Consider the following 21,524-nt stretch of genomic DNA (forward strand, 5'->3'; position numbering starts at 1 on the left):
GCTTCAAAAATCCAAAGCCAAGAGTTTCTTTTCTCCTCCATCTGCATCAGTAGAAAATGCATGCAGTACAGATGCCAAATTTTCAACATACACCACTTTTCCTTATCAAACCATTGTTTCCTATTATGAGAAAGCAGTTATGAGTCATGTATGTGTGATAATAGTGATGGTGGGCTGTATTAGGCAATACACAAAGAATTAAACAGATGTAGTTCCTGGCTTCTAGGGGCTTCAAGAGAGAAATAACTAACAAAAACATAAAGCCAAAGAGTCGGTACATCTGCCTATCCAAACTTATCAGTGGCAAATACATCCTGGGAATGAGAGGACAAAGAGTAGGCATGCAGCATGATGGGAGAGGAGGTGACTGGTGTCCAGGAATGGCAGCATTCATTATGGGACATAAGGTGGTTACTGGTGCTCAGGAATGGAAAAAGGTCAGGAAAAATTAAGAGGCTCTACTGCACCAATCCAAGATAGCTTTCTCGAAGAGAAAGAATTTTAGGAACAGTTAAATAATAGGAAATAATGCCAGTAAGAAAAAGGTTGTGTGGAAGAACAAGAAAAGAGTTCTTCAAGCACTGTGCTTTCTGCAAGAGTGCAGACAGGGAAGGACAGGAGCAGTGCAAATAGGTGGAAATGGAAATCTTTCAAACAGGGGTACATAACAGATGAGGGAATGTGAACCAGGATATAATAGGCAATGTGAGAGATGTCAGGCCATGAACTGAGGAAGCCCAGAGTCTCAGAGCCTCAAATAAGAGTGCAAATTTAGAGTATTGAGCAGATGGTGATAAAGGGTCAAAGCAGTAAATACAGGATGTGAGAAGACTGAGCAAGAGAGACAATGCTAGAGATTCAGAGGTAGAGAGAGGCTTTGTAAAAGCAGAGTGCAAAAATCCTGGCAGCTGAAAACCCTATCTGGCCTAAGGGCATCCCCACTGAGGGACAGCCAGAAAAGATTGAGTATGGGAGATAGCCACCGTGCAGGATTTAAATTTGGCTAAATACATCATGTGGGTAAATCAATCAGTACTGACTTACCCAAGATATAACCCTATCTGATGAAATCGGGAACAAAAATCTTGTAAAAAGATTGATGATTTTTCTACAAAGGGAAGAATGAACTTGAACTACTGAAGTATTCACAATTCTGTTTCCATGTGCTTCACCAATAAACACAACACCACACATACCATTGTAAGAATCCAGATACAAAACTAATTTAAAATTTTGACAAGAACACCCATTCTCATAATTTAGATGCTTTATAAAATCGTTTTCCTCCTACTCAAAAAATATCTCAACATACCAATTAGATAACAAATATTGGAGAATGTTGTCTTATGTATAGAGCACCAACACCCACGCTAAGTCAGAAAGAATGCCCCACAGTGTATAGTCTTCTATGTATACTGCAAATACAAAAAAAAAAAAAAAAAATAGTAAACAGGGCCTATGATGTAAATGATAATAAACAGAGCTATAATGAAAACAAAACTATTTTTTAAAACGTTCCTGAACAAAATAGAAATTAGTAAGAACATGACGTTTGTTAGATAAATAGTTCTTGGGATTATGCATTTGGAAGCTCAGTAAAGAATATAACTGTTACAGATAATTTCTCTGTATTTACAAATTGTTTGAAACCAAGAAAAGAAATGCGACAAAAACAAAAGCAACTTCAGTAGACATATTAACCACTGGGCTCTGTGCTGGGGATAAGATGAAGAAAGGTTAGTGTCAGTTAAGAAGAGAGAAGCAAACCCAGTGGTACAGTGTGAAGTGTGGCACAATGGTGCTCTGAGTACCAGAGGCAGAGGGCCTACCTCTGCTGGAAAAAGGGTCAGGAAAGGGGATCATGGGGGTATTCTAGAATAGATGAAATGGGAGCCAAGTCTGGCTGGTCATCAAGCAGGACAATGGGAGGCAAGACATCACATGCAGAGTGACTGACATGTGTAGAAGCCAACCAAACAAGGCACGAGAGACCCAAGGGCATGCAGTACATACAGTTCATGTGGGAGGTCAGGGTTTATGTGCGTGTGAGAGGGATGATAAGAGATAAGACTGGACTGGATAGTTTGGCTGGGCTAGATAATGAAGAGCTTTGTATACTGGGTTAAGAGGTCAGGACTTGATTCTGTGGGCAATAGGACTCACTGGTGGATTTTTAACAAAGTTCAGACTTGCCTTTTAAAAAGCCACTGCAACAGTGGTGGTATGAAGGACTGATTTGTTTATCTTTGGTAGGGGAGGGTGGGGAAGGGTGAGGGGGAAGGGTGGAGACAGGCACTTACTTGCTAAATACTTATTAGCATGTTTATTATTAATATTTATTATTCTATGCTTAACCATCTGTAACTACTAGAACTGCACATGAGACAAACGATGACTGAGAACTAAGGAGGCAACAATAGGGGTGATTTGAGAGGTATTTAAGAGTTAGACTCTAACTACATAAAATAAGATTACATGTGAGGCTGAAGGGAACGTAGAGTCTAGGATGTGTCCCAAGTTTCTGATCTAGACGACTGGATAAGGTGCCATTACATGAGACAGGAATTGCAGGAGGTAGAACACATTTAAGTGGGAAGATGATGCAAATAAAATATAGAACTCAGATTTTAGTAAAGGTCAATTAAAAATGAGTTTTCTGGGCCTACTCAGTACAGTTTTAATCACATGGGTTAGATTTCCAAAATTTGGCTTCTATCCTCTAAGCATTAACTGGTTTCTACAAGGATAAACCTATGATCCCAAACTAACACTTGCCCTAATCAGTTAACTAGACACACTTAATAGGTCCTCTAATAATTTTATTACTATGATGTAGTCTTCTGCTACAGACTTGAGACAGGCATGATAGATGCGACATGTTTGTTGCTGCTGAAGAAATTTCACAGACACACAAAATATAGCTGGCTTTTGATACCTGGCTTTGATGTTTCCAGGACTCATTTAGCAATGCTGGAATATTTAGAAGCTTGCATATCCCTTCAAATGTTACAAGGTGATGAGAATCAAAGCCATGGCATATATAATACCAACATATTATGTGATAGTGGTGTAGTTATTAAACTTCAGAGGACTATGCATTCTAACTTTATGCTTCGGAAACATAGTAAACCATCATTTGTTCTGTTACTAATTAAGATTTTTGCCAACACTGACTCAAATAAATAATACAGAGTTACTGAGGCAATAAAAATTATCTATAAATTCTTACATACATACCAACATCTTTCAATATTTACCAGAGGTTAGAATTCTATACTTAACTTCTACACTATAACATGGGTCTTGGTAACAACTGGATTTTCCCCCTTTATATCCAGGAGTAGCTACAGGCACAGACATATCTACAAATCAAAATTGGAAGTTTATATTATGATGCATACGACCCTCAGTAGTTATGGGCAGGCTAAGAATCAAATGTTGACAATTCAATCTATCCACTTCCAAGGAGACCCTCACCTCATCAAGACAGGATTGCTGAGGCTTAGCTCACTCCGTAGAACAATTAACATCAAACTTGGGTCATGGATTTATCTTATGGTTCTAAGTACTTCAAATGATTTTTGGGTAAAAATATCCTCACTTTAAGATGATTCACAATGAGTTTCTGGGAATCAATTTTTAAAAAGGTGATCATTGTAAAGCAAAATCCTGACTGTATGTGCTGCTCCCTTGTTACCTCCTGAGATATCTTGGAAGCAGGTGAATGAGATGGCACAAAATTAGTGAATGGATGCTGTCTAGAATCACTCTGATCTGTGTGCTTAAACCCCATGTCTGATTTACAAATTGTTAGACATCTACCTATGGTCTTAAAGTCATTCTAGAATGAACACACTGAAATAATGAGAGGATAAATAAGAGGAGAAAAAAGGAAGGCAGGTAGATTTCCTACATGAAAGAATACTATTTTTAAGCTTTCGGAATTCTGTATTCTCCAAAAGTAGGTGGGTAACTAAACAAACACATAACACAGTTTATTCTCAAAAACCTTCGTACTAAGACACATTTGAGTACACCTAAGTGTTTCCTAAACCTTTAAAAAGTACCATACACCCCTGTGCCCTATGCAACCACTAAAAGCAAATTACAATATTCACTTGAGGAAAAGACCTTACTAAATTAAATTAAGTTTTTTGCTTGTTTTTATTACAAAACTACTAGATCAAAGGAAAGAACACAAAAGAACTTTCTAATAAGACGTGGATAAGCCTAAAATCTTTCATAAATAAAATTACACTTATGAGATCAGAAGATCTCACTGCTATCTATTTACAGAGGCATGGGATTAAATTTTGCACTCTGAAGACATCAGAAATGTCATACAGCCTTAACTTTTATCCAAGTTCAGTCACATGTCCTGAGGCTCCTAGAAGGTAACTTAAGTGAGACATACTTGTCAACCATGGGCTGAAGAGGAAATGAAACTTAATTTCTATAAGAACAGCTGGGATAGACAGCATATAACAGACTTTTTTTTTTTTTAATGTGTATCATATCTTACACTGCCTTAAATTATGAAGTTACGGCTTTTAATGAAGAGGAGTAAATATCCCATTTGTTAAGTGAAATATTTTTAAAACTGTGAAGTTTCTATCTTACCTCAAAGTAGACAATAAAAATTGTTTGCCATGTACTCAAGGCACAATACTGATTAATTTTATGGATATAGAATTTGACAGCATTGAAAGAGGGCTGAAATATATTTGTTTATATAACTTTTCTACTTAATTACAAAATCAACTGTATGTAAGTGCTAAAATTGTTTTAAAAATTACTTTCAAATAACCTCAAACAATTCAGAACTCATTTACACGTAAATGAAATAATTATAAAAATTATAAAATATATCCTCTAATAACCACCAGTAAGATACAATCTATTAGCTTAATTTATTTATAGATTGACTTTTAAAATTACAAATTCCTTTAAAAAAGGTTTTTATTCAGAATTTTCTCAATTTAGCCTTGTATTTTTGCCTGGTTAGTGCAGATTAACTGATAAATGAGCAAATTAAAAATATACACTTTGATGGCTTATTATGAGAGGTCTCAAGACTAGAGATTTGAATGTATGCAAACTAACCATATAGAGAATTCATCACTTCCTGAGTTTTTTAAAGCAAATTTCTCAAAGGGGGGAAAACAAAAGACTCCTTACAGAAAACATATTAAGAGATACTTTTTTAATTATCTAAGTTTCATAAACTATGATCACAAAACCTTTCAAAAGGATCTTTAATCAGTAACTCTTTCGAGGGGAGAGGGATTCTACAAAACCAAGCTTCTCTGATAGATTCAATTTTATCAATAGACAGCCTAAATTATTTTCTGATGTGTGGCAGCATTTGGACAATCGAAACATCAGAAAGTAAGCAAACAAAGTTCCTTCTGTTTCACATATTCTACCCCCATTCAAGGAGGTCTTTCTTTTATTACCTCAGAAAGCAAATCTAGTATTTCTGCTGCATTTATTTTTATTCTCTCAATGCCTGGAAGTGAAAGAGCGAAGCCAGGTGACAGTCAGAAACCAAAAACCAACCGCAACAGGAAATATTTAGAGTATTTTGTACCATTTGCCCTCTCCACGCCCTGATCAGCTGCAGGAGCTGTGAAGATCACAGGGTGCAGGCAAGATTCTGAAAGCACACACACTACTACAAGCAAAATCACCCTTGGGCCCCTACCGCTGCCGTTCTTGCCCTGACTATTCAGTGCTGGTAAAAATTTCAAGCAAAGAAGGTCACCTAAACTCTATGGCTATATGTCAAATGAGAAGAGGCAGTTTAAAAATCTCTTAATCCAAAAAGGAAAGAAGGTAACGTAACAAAGAGAAATTCCTGTAAGTATGGCCCAAACATATTTTCCAGTCATAAGAGAAGTGCTATGTTCAAGTAAGACTATTCACAAACCCTTCCTTTTGCCCAGAAGCAATAGTGCCCAAATAAAGGACATCCATTTGCATAAAGAATACAAATTTCCTGAACTCTTTCTCAAATAACTTAGTCATGGGAGATTCTAATACACTCCTGACACATTTTGTGGCACACATACTGGCAAATCACTGGTTTCTGTAGAATGTGAAAGGGAACAGTCATTAGCATTCTCACTGTCATAAGAGCTTACCCTTTCATCGTGATGACCATGCAAAGGTTCTTTACTGGCCAAGTGGGTGTTGCCAGTAAGTAAACAGCACATAGGAGAGAGAAAGATCAAGGAGACAGACACATTTCGTTGTGTGGACACAGCAAATAGGAATGCTTAGTTAACTCCCTTCTACGCTTGTCTTAGCAACAGGTTAGGTTAGCAATAGGTTAGGTCAGCAAGGAAAATTTTAAGTTTCACAATTAAAAGTATTAGTATCATCAACTTCTAAAATTTAACTTAGTGATCACAGAATTGGTTATAGTTAGCACAAGACTGCTATATTGTAATTCTGCACAAATCAAATATAAACCTTATTTATAAACTACCAAGTTGAATGGAATTTATTTTACATAAAATCCTTTTTTTTCCCCCTGCCAGACTTCAGGATGTATTTCAGAACTTACCCATTGCCATTTTAAATTCTCCTATTAACAAGGAATTTATATTAGAATTTGAAGGCTTTTAGTTCATGTATCAGGGACTGGGCTGGATGAGGTTTAACACTTGCAGGGATATTTTTTTAATGTTTAATTTTGAGAGACAGACAGAGAAAGAGAGAGACAGAGCACGAGCAGGGGAGTAGCAGAGAGAGAGAGAGGGACACACAGAACCCAAAGCAGGCTCCAGGCTCTGAGCTGCCATCACAGAGCCCAATGCGAGGCTCGAACTCATGAACTGTGAGATTATGACCTGAGCCTAAGTCAGCAGCAGTCAGTGGCTTAACAGACTGAGCCACCCAGGTGACCCCTTTTTTTTCTTAATTTTTTTTTTTAACTTACAGGGATTTTAAATAGAGGCAAGTCTGTGCATAATAATTCCTAGACTCTAGAAAGCAATACCATAGATAACCTATAAATATAATACATCTGATTTTGTTAAAAAAGTTCCTCATACCTAAAAGGTACTTGTTTGCTCCTAGAAATGGTGAACTTTAGAACTTAAGTATTTTATTCCTTTATACAGTTTGTGTTTATGGTGTCACAAAGTTCAGTTCAACCCAAGATCTTAAGCTATTACCTAAAAATTTCAAACCCAGAATGAAACAGAACATGGCTCAACCCTCAGCACTCTTGTGTCTTCCAAAGATACAAAATCACTCATGTTCACTTCACTTTAGTTTAAAACTCCCAGATATATTTTAAAAGAGAAATCCAGCTGCTTTTATGAAGGGAATTTCTTGCAAAACTTAACAGTATCCAATTACCAGAACCAGCCTTATAAAGTTGTGCCAGAATAATCAAAAATCATCTTATAGCTCCAAGTATGTTTTTTCCTTTGTAAAAATATACACACGTACTTAAGTTTTCCTTCCACAAAAAAGGCAAGTGCAACTCTCAAACAGGACACCAGTAATTATTAAGGGTTGCCAATCTAGATCAAGAGGACATCAGGTACTAACTTAAGTGTGATCAAAATTATTACAATCAGATAAAGTATGCGGAATCTGGTGGTCTCAAATCAAAGGATAAGAAATAAAAGAGGTCATAGGAAAACAGTCATAATGTCAAATGGCTGGATTTTAGTAGCATCTCTTGTGTAGCCAAGTTTTGTACGGGCTCCATACTGTTTCACCCTTTAGAAAGAGCCCCCAAGCCTAATATAAAACTAAGGGTCACTTAGAACAGAGATGCACAGACAAAATTTATGAATTTACTTGCTTCATAGTAGAATGCAAATCCAGAATCCAGAAATTCTAGTGTAAAAGTAAGAAAGAGATACAGGAACATAGCAGACTTCATCAAATTGCAGCTTTTTCATGTCCACATATGCAGAATGAAGTCTTAAATGTTGAATGGACCATTATTGTTTCCCACTTATTTATAATAAAAAATAAAAGCTTTAGAGTCAATGTAAGAAAATGCATACTGTATCATGCCAGATAACCTTATAAGCTATTTTCTTCAACTGTCTGATTTAAAAGTTATACATCTTTGGCTTTAGCAAGGTTCATTTTCATTACCATTAATACTTCAGAAACAGACTGACCCCAACCTGCAGCCAGGTGACAGCTGCTTCAAAAAGTCTAATCTGCTTATTGACAAAAAAACAGAAAGGAAATAAATGGATGATTGCTATTGATTCCCATGATAGCTCTACACAGACCCAGTAACTCCTCTGGATTAGTATAGACAGAAGCCAATTAGTTTTATTTCATATGTAAATAGAGCATAAAGAGGTACAAAAAATAATTCATTGGATTGCTTTATCCTAAAGCAGAAGGCACACATTTTGAAAGTCACTTCAAACACAGTTCTTGCTTATGGAGCTCTCTCTTTCTCTTAGGCAGGAATTTTTAAAATAAATTCAAACTCATCCAGCTGTGTATATTCAAGAAATACCAAAAAGTCACAAGGCATAGTAAGTTTCAGCTGTTCTCCTCTCTCCAGTGTTATCAATAACACATAATGAGTTAGTTCCTATATCATCACAGCTGTGCAGGCCAGAGCTAACTTGGCTAAATTAACTATTCTAGTATAGTTCAGTCAGGAGCTTGCTCTACTTTAGATAACGCACTCTTCAAGTCAAATAAAAAATAGGAGCATATGCTCTCGATTATCATTAATATGCAGTCCTCTCTGTCTTCTTTCACAGAGTTCCTGTGAAATCATCTAATGGTATTGTCCCTTGGCCAGATTAAAGAAAAACAAAAAACTCCTAAGAGCAATCACAATCACTCAAAACTAAGGCTATAACAACACTCTATGCTTAAACCATAACTAGTAAAACTCCCTCTCATATCAATAAGCCTTAATTCCAAAAGAGGAGAAAACAACATTGGCCTCTGAGAAAAATTAGCCATGGAGTCAGGGTTTGCAATTTTCTTCTTCACCCTCCCCCTTTCAGGAAATTCAGAATTCGAAATAATCACTGGTCATATTTTCATGTACAGATTACCTCCAAAATATATTCTGCAGAGTGCCTTTTCTTTATGGGTGATAATAACTGGAAGACTATTCTGTATTCTGGCACACTTTAAAATGAATGTAAAATGAAAAACAATGGTGATCTCAGTTGCTAAAGGGAGATTTGCACATCCTCCACAATTTCAATTATCCACAACAGTATTCCACACAGTTTGTAAAGCTCTTTCAAAATTGCTTAGTCCTGCCATTTAGTATCATTTTCTACTAAGGATGAGTGCCTAAGCTGTCAGAGACTATGTTTTCTTAATCTAAAACACAACATTCAATGTTGTTTTCTTAACTGTGTATTTGGAATCTGGAAATTCTCCAAAGCCCATCCCGTGTACAAAAGAAGCCTTGGCATCTAAATATGGGGAGTTCATACATACAACTACTTTCAGTTGATGTCAGCAATAAACATCTAGAGATATATAAAAGCAGAGTGAAAAAGCGAAGTGGGATTGTATCATAATTTGGGATAAAGACAAAACTCGAAAAGAATAATTAAAATAATTTCACTATAATAAACCAAGTAAGCATTTACTATTGAAATCCTCTTTTTAAAACATTTTTAGCATCTAGACATCTTGACTAAAGAGTTGGAAGAGACCTGTGAACTTATCTGGCTCAACTTCCTTTCCAATTTCATTCTTGAGAATAAAATAAATACTGTACATCTAATTTGGATTAAATTAGATGTTAAATCCAATCCATTTGCAAAACAAAGAATTTCATCTGCAGTTTTGAGACTACGAACTTTTATCTCTGCTAGAGACCCAGAACTATGAACTCTTCCCAAGTTCCATACATACAATGAAGTATCTCACGGATATAGCATATAATAATGATCTACCAAGTCGTATAAACTGCTGAAAATAAGTGGGAAAAACAACTGCCATTCATTGTTTCTGCATCCGAAGACTGCTAGGCCAGACTTGGACATATACACAGCTGAACACACACTTCCTGGTTATGTGCAATCTGTACAGATAGACCAGCTTTACAGGCCTGACCACAGAGATTAATAGCTTTAGCCAAATAATGTGGTAACCATGTGAACCTGGGCTGCTCCAGCTTGTTTGTGAATCTCTCAGCAAGGCTCAACATGCCGTTATCTGCATCTTGTTGCCAGGAAACACAACATCGCTTCGGAATACAAGGAAAACCAGGTTGCAATGACCACAGGTCAACTTCCCAAAAGCCTAATTTTTGACACTTAGCTATCTACAATCTTATATTTCTTACTGTTGTCTATGGAGAACTTCACTTTACTAGTAATTAACTGTTAATACTTTTTTGCTATTTTTAGCAGAGCAGGACCACTTACTACCATTAACAATGCAGCAGCAGAATTAGTAATTACAATAATTCACTGACACTTTTGCTCTTAAGTGTCAAATAAATATTAGTTTACTTCATTAAAAAAGACTTGGAAATCAAGCACTCACTGCAACTACTTTGTAAATTATCCAACACTGTATGCCTATAGGCCTATAGCTTTATCTAATTTTTCAGCCAAGTAATTTTACCAGAGAATAAAATACCTGATCTAAGAGAGTTCTTGGATTTTCTGAGATCAAAATACCTGTCTTGCTTTGCTCATGGTAACAGAATGTAATGCGTTGGACAAGAGTCCTGCTAGTTTCTTCCTGACCAATTCAAACAGATAGAAACTTAATGTACCAAGATGCTGAAGTACTCAGCAGACTGGAAATTTGCTTCATAAGAGTGAAGTGGGAGGCCACTGTTCTGCAGTTTTGCAATCTGGAGATGGAAGGATTACAGTGGCTTTGAGAATATGTAAAATTAATTACCCTTGACATACCAATTAGAATTGCTAGCTCATGGGCAACAGAGATTTTGGACAATACCTTATTAAAAAAAGATTTTTAAGATAAAATGGAAAACATTTTTCTCTCTTCCAATGCTGGCTTAAAAAAAAAAAAAAAAAGAAAGTTAAATGTACTTAGCTTTATTGCAGGATCTAAGAATTTTGCTACCCAAGCAAGATAGAATCTTGAAAACCTAGTATTAATAAATGTATTGTCTTGATAACATCTTGATTTTCCTGATCAGGAAAGCTACATTCTTAGTATTATCTTACTTTTATCCCAAGGGGCTTCTATATAACAATGCCTTAAACTTGGGCCTTATATTGTTTCTCATTTTATCCCATGCATCCCTTTTGAAACAAATGATGCAAAGTTCTAGTCTCATGATAATTAAGTTGCTAAAAAGACACACAGATCTGTGTACTATACAACTTACATAATGCAATATCAAAAGAAAACCACTTACCTAATACTAAAAGGGAACAAATTAAAAAACAAAACAAAACAAAAAACCTGGTTTCTACAATACCAACAATGCCCTGGCACTATGTTAGAACACAGAAGGTTAACATCAAGACTAACAAAATTAGACAACTTGGAAACGTTTACCGACACCATTTGATTGCTGGCTCTCCAGACACTTGGGTTAGTGTAACCCAACTTATCTGTGAACAAAGATGACTCTTAAGAAAGTTTTCTCTCAGACTTGTGGGTTAGGATTCTCAGCATATTTTTCCTTTCTATGGGTCATGCCTCTCAGTACTGTATCAGGCCATTCATTATCTGTGAAGCTGTCAGGTTGCCCTCATTGTCTCCCAAGTCAGGTAGCATGGACAGATGTGTTCTTCTCCCCTCATAGAATTTTAATCCTTTCTCTTGGTCATAGACAAATAGCTAGTAACATCACATACTTTAACTCCTAGACTACAGGAGAAACAAATTTGAAATGTAAAGATTAAGGCTTACTACACAGCCATTTTTACACTAGCAACTTCACACATGGCAACTACCATTTCTTTCAATTTATACTCAATTAAGTAAGAATTCAGATGTGGAAATTTCAGGTCCCTATCAGTGAATTTGCACTAAAAGAACTGAATTATTTACATACATGTCTTGCATACAAAACTTGAGGATAACTGTTTTTTATGTAAATGATAAATCAACATATCTATTAACATAAAATTTCCCTGTAAATCAACATATCTATTTACATAAAATTTCCCTTCAACTCACTGCTCAGGTCTAAGAAAACAGCCTGAATTGTAGAACAATTTTCTCTACAAGGTAAACAGAATAATAAACTTAAAGGTAGAAAGACTTAAGGAAACTTAAAAAAGAAAAAAAAAATTAATGTTTGGGCATGATTCAGAAGTTTGGGAAGAAGCTCACAGAAAAACCATACCATTCAAAATGGAAAGAGGGACACAGATATCTCCAAATGATAGTATTTTCCTTTAAAAAACTAGCAGCTACTCAACATGCAAAACTTTAAAATTAAATAAATTTGGTATTCATTATTTGTGCTACAGTAAGATTAACCTTGGATTTTCTTTCAAAAGCAAGCTCTTTTGTGTGATTAAAACAGTATCTGATTTACAACATTCAATGTATATGCAACTTCTCTGGCACACACATACTGTACAGAGTGACATATGGATTGTTCAAGTCATAAAACTTCATAATCTGGTTAGGTGAATACTCTGCATTAAACCAACATGAAAAACCAGGTTAGCATACAGCCGAAAGAGTTAACAGTAAAGAAAAGAATAAAACCTGTTAGGTTACTACTGAAAGAAACTACCCTACTAATAAGCATTTAGCCTCTTGACCTTCTCTATAGGACTTAACAATAGTTTTAAAGTAGTTATAAATACATACCCATACTTCATTCTCATTCTATCATTCTCTGGGTTACAGTAAAATCTTTCCAAGTGTTCCTGGGAATCAGTGGATACACTCTGCCACTTTTGAGTAGTTGTCCTCTTGATCTGCCAATGATATGGCAAGACCGTGTGGTGCTTCAAACAATCCCTGCCATAAATACAAGTGCCTTGCAAAAAGTCCATGCAAATTTCAATTCCATTCTCTTGGTGAGTGTGGTACTGTAGCTGGTTCACCAGCTCAAACACAAGGTCAAGGGAAGCCTCTTCACTTTTGTCCTGAAAAAGCTCGGTACTCAACTTATCACTGGTGTCCAAAATGTACTGGATTGTAAAATTGTTGTCTTGGAAAACCCCTGGAATGTAATCCATGACTTTGTCTATGCAGTCAGGACTAGTAGGAACATCACTTGAAACAGGGTGCAAAAGGTCAGTCTGGAAGTGCCCTGCTGTAGAATCTGCCACCGTCCCACTGATAGCTTCCGGTGGAAAGCTGTGATCCTGGATTGGAACCACTTGTTCTGGAGTATCAGTGGAAGGATGAGCTTCTGGTATTTGGCCCCCAACATTTGTGCCATCAGGAATCAGGACAGACATACTGTTTTCCGCTGGTGCACATGATGGATTGATTTCCAGGGGTTTTTTCACAATAGGTTCATGTAAGCTGCTCTCATCTGCACTCTGGTTTCTAGATCTAAAAACGCCATCAAGTGAGCCAGATTCTAGCAAAGTATTTAAAATTGGCCTCAAAGACCTCAGGGTTCCGGTTCCCAATCTCTTCTGTTCCTTTTTCTTAAAACAAGTCTTCAATGGAGTGATCTTCTCAGAGAGTCTCATTTGGCATGAAAAGTCATCAGGAGGAGAGGGAGGCTGCACTACACAGTCTGGCTCAGGTTCGGTGGTTTCCATTTCCATGGTGTGGATGAGCTCCAATTGCTCCTCAGAGTCTAAAAATCCTACCAGGAAAGGAAAGAAGATGATCATTTGCAAGCTGACAACAACTGGATCCCATTCATTCATCAAAATGTTTTGTTTTAGTCTGTGACTAAGTCCCTGAAGTCACTCCTCTTATACCATATTTCATCTTTATGGGTCAATTTTAAATTTTAATGAGAAATTAAGGTTCCAAAGCAGCCAAGGCTATTCAAAAGCCCATAGCAGGTAAAGGTAAAGAGATACTATCTTCCAATAGACTCTTGACATTTATTTGTGGACAATATATGATTGGTAATTCTGCTGGAGTATCAGTTTTTACTGTAAGTCTAGGGTGGGGTTGGGGGGTGAGGTGTAGAAATAAGTGTGGCTAACTGATGACAGCAGGGAAACCACAACTTCTCTGGTTTGTGGTTCTCTTCACAGTTGTTTATCACCTATCTCACGAGGTGACAAAACGGTTTCTTTGTAAAAAAAAAAAAAAAAAAAAAAGTTCACCAAATTAAAGATTAACTTCAAAGTTAAATAGTGAGTGAATTTAAAGCATGAGGATCTACCCAGGAAACAGGGGCTCTCAATGGAAATATTATGTGGGAGAAAGCCAGGAGCATGTTGAAGCACTTCTAAATTCGAATATATTCCTGAAGAATGTTAAAGGTCTACTTTTACAATCCCCAAAACATTACCACTATTGGAGAAGGAATACCAGTTGCTTGTTTAGCAACAGAAGCTACATTAGCAGCAACCACTATAGGCTGTTTTAGAGACCAAACAACTTCTTAATTGCAAAAGGGCTTCCTTGTCCTTGTCTTCAGAAATGACACATATATGACTTTATCTATTAAAGCAAATGAAGCCATATTATAGAAAAATAATGCAAGAATATAAAACACACACACCAAATATCAGCTTCCTAATGAGCTACTCAAACCAAAAAGGTGCTCTCTTCAAAGAATCAGACCCCTTGAAAAAAACTAGAACTTAAAGTCAAAAGCAAAGAAAACTCTGTAAAATGACAAATATCATCGTCTCCTCCTTAGCACTGTAGGAGGTGGAAAAAAGCTGGTTATAAGCAATTAATCTCTCTCTCTCTCTCTCTCTCTCTCTCTCTCTCAGCCAACAGACTAAAAGAAAAAGAGATCATTGATGCAAGGGTCCGTGGCTTCATCAAATAGTCATCCCAGGTGACCAGTACTATGCCTAGCACAATGCACACAGGTGCTCCATAATATTTTTTAACTGAAGAAAAAGCACCTGTTAAAAATCTAGTTCTGTTAGCCTTTATAGGTCAACAATAACAAAATTATAAAACTGAGTCCCCAGAAAAATGAATATTAAAGATCTAACTGGAAACATTCATAAATCTATGTATGAAAAGTTCATAATGATCAAACTCAAAGAAAGCACAGTACAGCTAACCCTTGAACAAGGTGGGTGGGAGGAAGAGGCTGTTCATGGAACCCACCCCTGGAAAAATCCATCCATAACTTTTTGAGTCCCGAACTTAACTACTAGCAGCCTACCGTTAACCAATAATAAACAGCCGATTAACACAAATTTTGTGTTACATGTGGTATTGTACTGTATTCTCACAACAAAGTAAGCTACAGGAAAGGTGGAGAAAATCACAAAGAAGAGAAAACACATTTACAGTAGTACACAAAATCCACATATAGGTGGACCCGGAAAGTTCCAACCTGTTTTTTAGCGTTCAACTGTATAGAGCCAGGTGTTAGGGCACACGGTAAGTACAAAAGGAAAAGGCAGAAAAAGAGTTCGGTGTGAGCTGGCATTGTTAGGGAAGGAGGGACTTGACATAAGACATAAATCAACTGGAAAGCCGCCAAGCCAGGCGTTATTATTCATCACTCGGTGCTCTTGCCTCAAGGCACAATTGGCACAGATTGTGGTATTCCCTCTCCACCCCACTAAACCCGCCTGTGCCTTCCCCTCGCGTGCGTGCGCGCGCGCGCACACAGACACGCGCGCGTGCACACACACACACACACACACACACACACACACACACACACACACGCCACTCCTACCACATCCACCCAAGGCAAAACAGACACTGAACCAATTTTATTTATAGAGGTGTACACACACACACGGTAACTTTTCCTGTTATTGCCCTCCGTCAAACTGGGAAATAAAACTGAGGAAGAGGCGGAGAACTGAAGTGGCTGGAGTGGGGAAGTCACTAGAACCCAGTTCCTCAATTAGTTTGCATAACAGAAAAATAAAGATTGGAAGGACACTTCCTCCGGTCCCCCCGCTGCAGGCGACCTACCGCTCCACCCCTCACCTCGTGATCTCACTCCCGGCCCCCGGCGCAGGGCACCGAAACAGCCCGCTGCAAACTCAGGACTCTTCCCCCGCGCAGCCCCTGCGCGACACCCGGACGCCGAGCCCGGGTCCGAGAGACGCCTCCTGCCGGCCGCGGCGGTTTCCGCAGCGCCGCCCCCGGGGCCGCGCCAACTCCGCACAGCGCGACCGAGGCGCCGCCCGGCTCGGCCAATTCCCGGCGTTCCGGAGCATCGCACCCTCGCCTTCCCCGCGGCAGGCTCCGGAGCGCCCCCAAAACCTCCCCGCAGCCTCGTCCCAACCAGCGACCCCCGCCCAGGCTTCCCCCCATCCCAGAAGCCCCTCAGGGCGCCGTCCACACTTAATTGCTTGCTCGCCTCCTCAACCGACCTTCCTGCGAGGATCGTCCTGCGAGTCTCAGAGGCTCGCAGAAATGAGCCGAGAAGCGCGGGTGGGGGGAAGGCGGTCGGCGCTACTCGAGGTGGCGGGGAGGAAGGCGAGGACTCCTGTGCCTTCAAAGTTGATCTGAAAACTGCCTGCAAACTTCTGGGCTGCCGCCGGAACGCGGGTCTGCCGAAAGGCTCCCCACAGCTGCCGTGCCCTGCCCCTCAATCTGCGAAGTGCTTCTCCTCACTTCGCCTCAGAGCGCTCGGGGTCCGCCCGGCGGGGGAGGCCGCATAGACGTGCCCCCGCGCCCACCCAGACCAAGTGGGACTGGGGAGACGCCGGCGACCCTGACTAAACCCTTCAATGTCTTCCTCAGATTTATACACCTGCCCGAGGCCGTAAGTGATTAAGAAGTGTACACCAATCCCATCCCGGTACTGACGGGATCCGAGTGAATTTGGTAGAAAAAGGCACAGTCTAAACATCAATCACCCCTAAATCCGTGAGAGGCTGCGAACCCGGAGACCCCCGTCCTCGCCCACCATCCCAGCTAAGGTTTCTCGTCGGCTCCTCAGAGCCCACCCGGAGCCCTTTACCTGATCGCGCTGCCTGAGAGAACGGACCGCAGGAGCCGAGTCGCCTCACTGCCGGCTCGCCGGCAGTGTCCGCGCGGGAGGATCGGCGCGCAGGGCAGGCTTAGGCGTCTAAGGGTCGCAGGCCGGAGACGCGACAAGCAGCGCACTGGCCATTCCGCCACCGGGAGTGCAGAAAGCCGCAACCGCACTCCCGATCCAGCTCGCTCGCCTGTCACCCCGAGCTCTGCTTTAAAGTGGCTTCCGGTCGCCTCCTCTCTGCTGCCCCGTAGCGGAGGCGGAGCCTGGGCAGCGGGGGAGAGGGGTGGGGTGAGAGGGCCGGGCGCTCAGTGGGTGCCGGGAAGGAGGCCCGCCCCGCGTGCGCGTGCGCGCTCTCTGGCAGGGAGGCGCGCGAGGGGTGCCTGCGGCGGCCGCGTGCTCCCGCGAGGGGGCGTGTCCTTCCGCGGCCAGCTGGGTCCCCGAGGGTCCAGATCCACGCGCGGGCTGGAGAGCGCGCACGGCTGTGAAGAGGGTAAGTGTGCGCCCCGTGAGGTAGGCTCTACCTGACTGCAGACACGTGAAAGGTCACGGTGTTCCGAGGAAACCCGAGCACCCGAGAGGATGTGAAACGAAACGAGCGGTTTCTGTACAGTAGGCTTTATTTGCCTCGTAAGACGCCTCCTGCCCTTGACGCCGCTGGACCCCAAGAGGAGACAAACGGCTGCTACTGCCACTGTGGCCAGACGGGGTCGCCCTCCGCATACTTGACGGCCCGGCCCAGCAGCGCACCCCGGCCAGTAGCCTACCCGACGCGGTCGGTCGTGGGCACTCCTCCGTTTCACGGGAAACGTAGGCAGCGTAACAGAAGGGAAACCTACCTTTGGGGTTTTGACAGTAAGAGCGAGTGTATGTGCTTGAAAGCCCTTAAACACCGTAGTGAATAATTGATTCATTCAGCAAATGTTTGCTCAGTGTCTATTGTGTGTGTAACTAGGATTAGGCTACATACAACCTTGATCAGCTCAGACGCCATGCCTGTCTTCGTGGAACTTGCAGAGTACCATACACTCATCTTTAGTATATACATTGCATGTGACTTTGCTATAGTTTCTGGACCGTAAAATGGCTTGGATGGTAAGCCTCTTCCTATATCGAACAGCCTTTCAGTGGTAGAGGAAGAAACACTACGTTCAATTCATGTAATCCCTACATATTGGAGGAGAAAGGCCCTTTTCTTTTCCTGAAAGTTAATTATGGCTATATCCCCAACAGCTGGCAGAGGGAAGGGACCACAGCTTGCAAAGCTGTGCTCTCTGCCTGAGATCTAAACTGACTGAATTCCATAATTCGGAGACTTTCTGGGTTGAAAAAGAAGTCAACTATGACCTTTCAAAACATGAAAGCCTATGAAAACAGGAGCTAAGCAGCAGTAGTAATAGAAGTAACTGTTTCAAGCTTTCTTAAACTATTCTATACCAGACTGGGTGACACACCAGCAAAGAATGGATTAAGGGTAGTACCTCCCCTGCAGGCGTATTTCACATTGCATCAAGTCATGGCCATTCAACTAAGGTAGGATTGGTATGGACAGAATTCAGAGGCTAATAGGTGAAATAGAATGCAAGTCTTTGCATCATGCTTACTAATGTGTGATTGGCCAAAGCAAGTCATATGACCAAACTCAGACTCTGTGTAGGAGGGGCCCATAAGAGGCCAGGAATATGAGAAGGTGTGGTTCATTTGGGGGGGGTGGGGTCACTTAGATTAAGGACAGACCACCTTAATCCAGGGATTAATAGTTAAACATTACTTCCAGAGTGTAGCCCTTTGGAATACCAATTTGAAGTCTTTCTTCCTCAGGCCCTGAACTCAAATCTTTCACCTTCTATTCCCTACCCACTTCCCCTGAGGCAGTTGAAAATTCTAGCTAGTTCTCAGCCTCTACTACTTTCAGAACATCAATCGCCCCAGAGAGAAAAATGGCACCAGGTTCTTGACTCACCACTCTTGGATCTAGGTTCCTCAGACTGTTAAAGGTTTACTACTCCAGAAGAGGTATTTTCCACAAGGTCCACCCCAAACGTGATCCCTGGAAGATAATGGGATAAAGAAGGTCCTCCTACAGAACAAAATCAGGAACTGACAGATTAAATGACCAAGGGCATAGATTTCTTGCTGGTTACCTAACAAGACATGTGATGTTCTGTGTACCAGTGTTCACTGTGTGTTTCCCATTTTCCCCACCATCCTGTACCTTGTCTATCCACCGTTACTTATTAGGAGTACGAGGCAAATAACTTTTTTTTAAAAGTTGGTTCCCAGAGCATGAAGAGCCACACAATGGGAGTATTCCATATCATTGGAACTTCTGGATCCTGGACTGTGAGCTCATTACAGTAACTGGATGAAACTTTGAGATTGTTTCTCTTAGGGAGGGGATAAGTATATTCCTTATATGAGAAGAGGGTTAGCAGATACTAATGATTGCCCCTTCCTTATCAGAAAGAGCCTGATACTTTTTAGAGGAAGGGGGAGGGCTAGCAATGTGGCTAGCCAAAAAACTCATTTTCCTAGATTTCATACTCTTATGAGTGGCCATGGCATATAATTCTAGACACATGGTGAAGATTTCTAGAAAACCACTTCTTCCTTAACATATATAGACACCCCTTCCATTTCTTCTTTTCTTCTTTCTCCTATAACACAATGTAAGGATGGAGATGGAGCCTCATGACAAAAATGAAAGTGAACATGATGTGGGAAATATAAAGAAGAGATCCCCAAGATAAGGATTCTGGAGCAGAAAGGTAGGAATCTGAGTCATTCATGTTATCTTGAAGCTGCAGCAGCAGTCCTAGACTGGCTACCCCTGAACTCATTGTAACCCCAATTTGGTTAGACTGTTTTCTGTTATGTGCAGCTAAACATGTTCTTAGCTAATACATAAACTATGATAAGTTAGCTTCTAACTAGTCTTCTTGCTTGGAAGCTCTATCAATTAGATAGCAACATGACCTTATGTCAGAAATATAAGCTGTCACAAAGTAGTACATCAACTCCTATAACATTCCCTGCCAGTTTCACAGGTATACCAAATTGTATAATTAAGAAATAGGTTTATTAAAGATAAAATATAGAAAGTAGAGAGGAGACAAGAATACTCATAGTTGAACCTTCTAAAGTCCTATTTTAACATCTTGCTGTGGTCTGTTTTATTCAAAGGTTTTTTTTTCTATCATTATTATTGTATTTTCGTATTTTTAACACTATAAATAGCTTTCCATGTTAACACAATCTTTTGAACAAATAGCCATTTAATACTCTGTAACTATAACAAGTTTTACTTTACTGGGTCCTTGTCATAGAACTTGTCAATTCACTTTTTTAAAAAAAATCATTTATTCACTGAGTATCTACCACATTCAAGTCACTGGATTAAATATCGTAAGTAAACATACATGAATAAGTGGCTCCTCTCAAATATTCTTCAAAACTACAAAAGAAACCTATACATGCAACATATAGGGTATAGGTAGGTGTACACTTTTTATTTACATATGGCCCTATATATGGCCCTAAGACATTTAATTCTTTTTAAATGTATTTATAGGATTGAAACGTTCTAATTCCTTTCTGTGTATTCCTTTTGTCGCTAATTCTGTTACCCGTGTCCACTGGATTTGCCTTGGCATGGCTGATCAATTCAGTAGAGCACTTCCAATGAACAACTTATTCATGTAAAAGCCAAGACTACTTACTGGAAATTTCAGGTGACCCAAGACCTCCCATTTTTTCCCTCCCATTTTTATTAACATAAGACATGCTATAAAGTATAAGTAACAGTATCTGTTGCTTTCTGTTTTCACAATTATTAGTAATAGTTAATTCCCCAACATCCTTATGGTAGAAAGATAATCATTTCTGGTTACCACACTGAGAAGGAAACAGTGACTAATGTGACTCAGCACAGTGAAAGACTCGAGATTTGAAAACAGAGGTCTTAGCTCTTAGCAATGCTATACTGAGATTACATGAACACAACCAACTTGCATAAATGGCAGACTGACAATTCCTTATCTGTGAGTGCTAAGTCCAGACTATAATGTTTTCTGACTATGTATATAAAGACAACTTATTATTTAACTTAAATGAAATTCATATGTGAATGTATCTAATATAGTCAAAGTGAAAGAAAAGTCAAACTTCTTATCTAGACAAAAGAATTACTATTGTTTTTAAACATACAATCTATTATTGAAAATTGTGTTTTGATGTTGTTATTAATGGGTCAGCCCCTGGAACTTACCTAACTTCCCTTTGAGGGGGTGCTGCACGCTTGGCATTCTAGAACAAGAAAAGTTTTGGGCTGAAATTTATTTACGTCAAGTGGGTTTAAAAAAAAATTTTTTTAACGTTTATTTATTTTTGAGACAGAGAATGAATGAGGGAGAGTCAGAGTGAGGGAGACACAGAATCCGAAACAGGCTCCAGGCTCTGAGCGGTCAGCACAGAGCCCGACGCGGGGCTCGAACTCGCGGGGCTC

General features: G+C 39.8%; 1 protein-coding gene and 1 long non-coding RNA gene across 2 annotated transcripts in view; one reads left to right on the forward strand and one right to left on the reverse strand.

Annotated features, from left to right (window-relative positions):
* The window catches only part of LOC122229556 (TCDD inducible poly(ADP-ribose) polymerase), a 31,286-nt gene extending 13,974 nt beyond the window's left edge, over positions 1–17,312 (reverse strand). The window contains exons 1-2 of the mRNA XM_042954796.1: positions 17,006–17,312; positions 12,781–13,738 (exon numbers count right to left, since the gene is read on the reverse strand). Of these exons, the coding sequence (XP_042810730.1) occupies positions 12,781–13,697 (917 nt within the window). The 5' untranslated portion in view covers positions 13,698–13,738; positions 17,006–17,312. The remainder of the gene's footprint in view (positions 1–12,780; positions 13,739–17,005) is intronic.
* Positions 17,313–17,377: 65 nt separating this feature from the next.
* On the forward strand, positions 17,378–21,454 carry LOC122229557. The gene is made up of 3 exons (XR_006207051.1): positions 17,378–17,513; positions 19,695–19,788; positions 21,416–21,454. It is a non-coding gene; the product is annotated as an uncharacterized LOC122229557 (long non-coding RNA).
* Positions 21,455–21,524: the final 70 nt, after the last annotated feature.

The sequence above is a fragment of the Panthera leo genome, chromosome C2 (assembly GCF_018350215.1).
Source record: "Panthera leo isolate Ple1 chromosome C2, P.leo_Ple1_pat1.1, whole genome shotgun sequence".
NCBI classification, from domain to species: Eukaryota; Metazoa; Chordata; class Mammalia; order Carnivora; family Felidae; genus Panthera; species Panthera leo.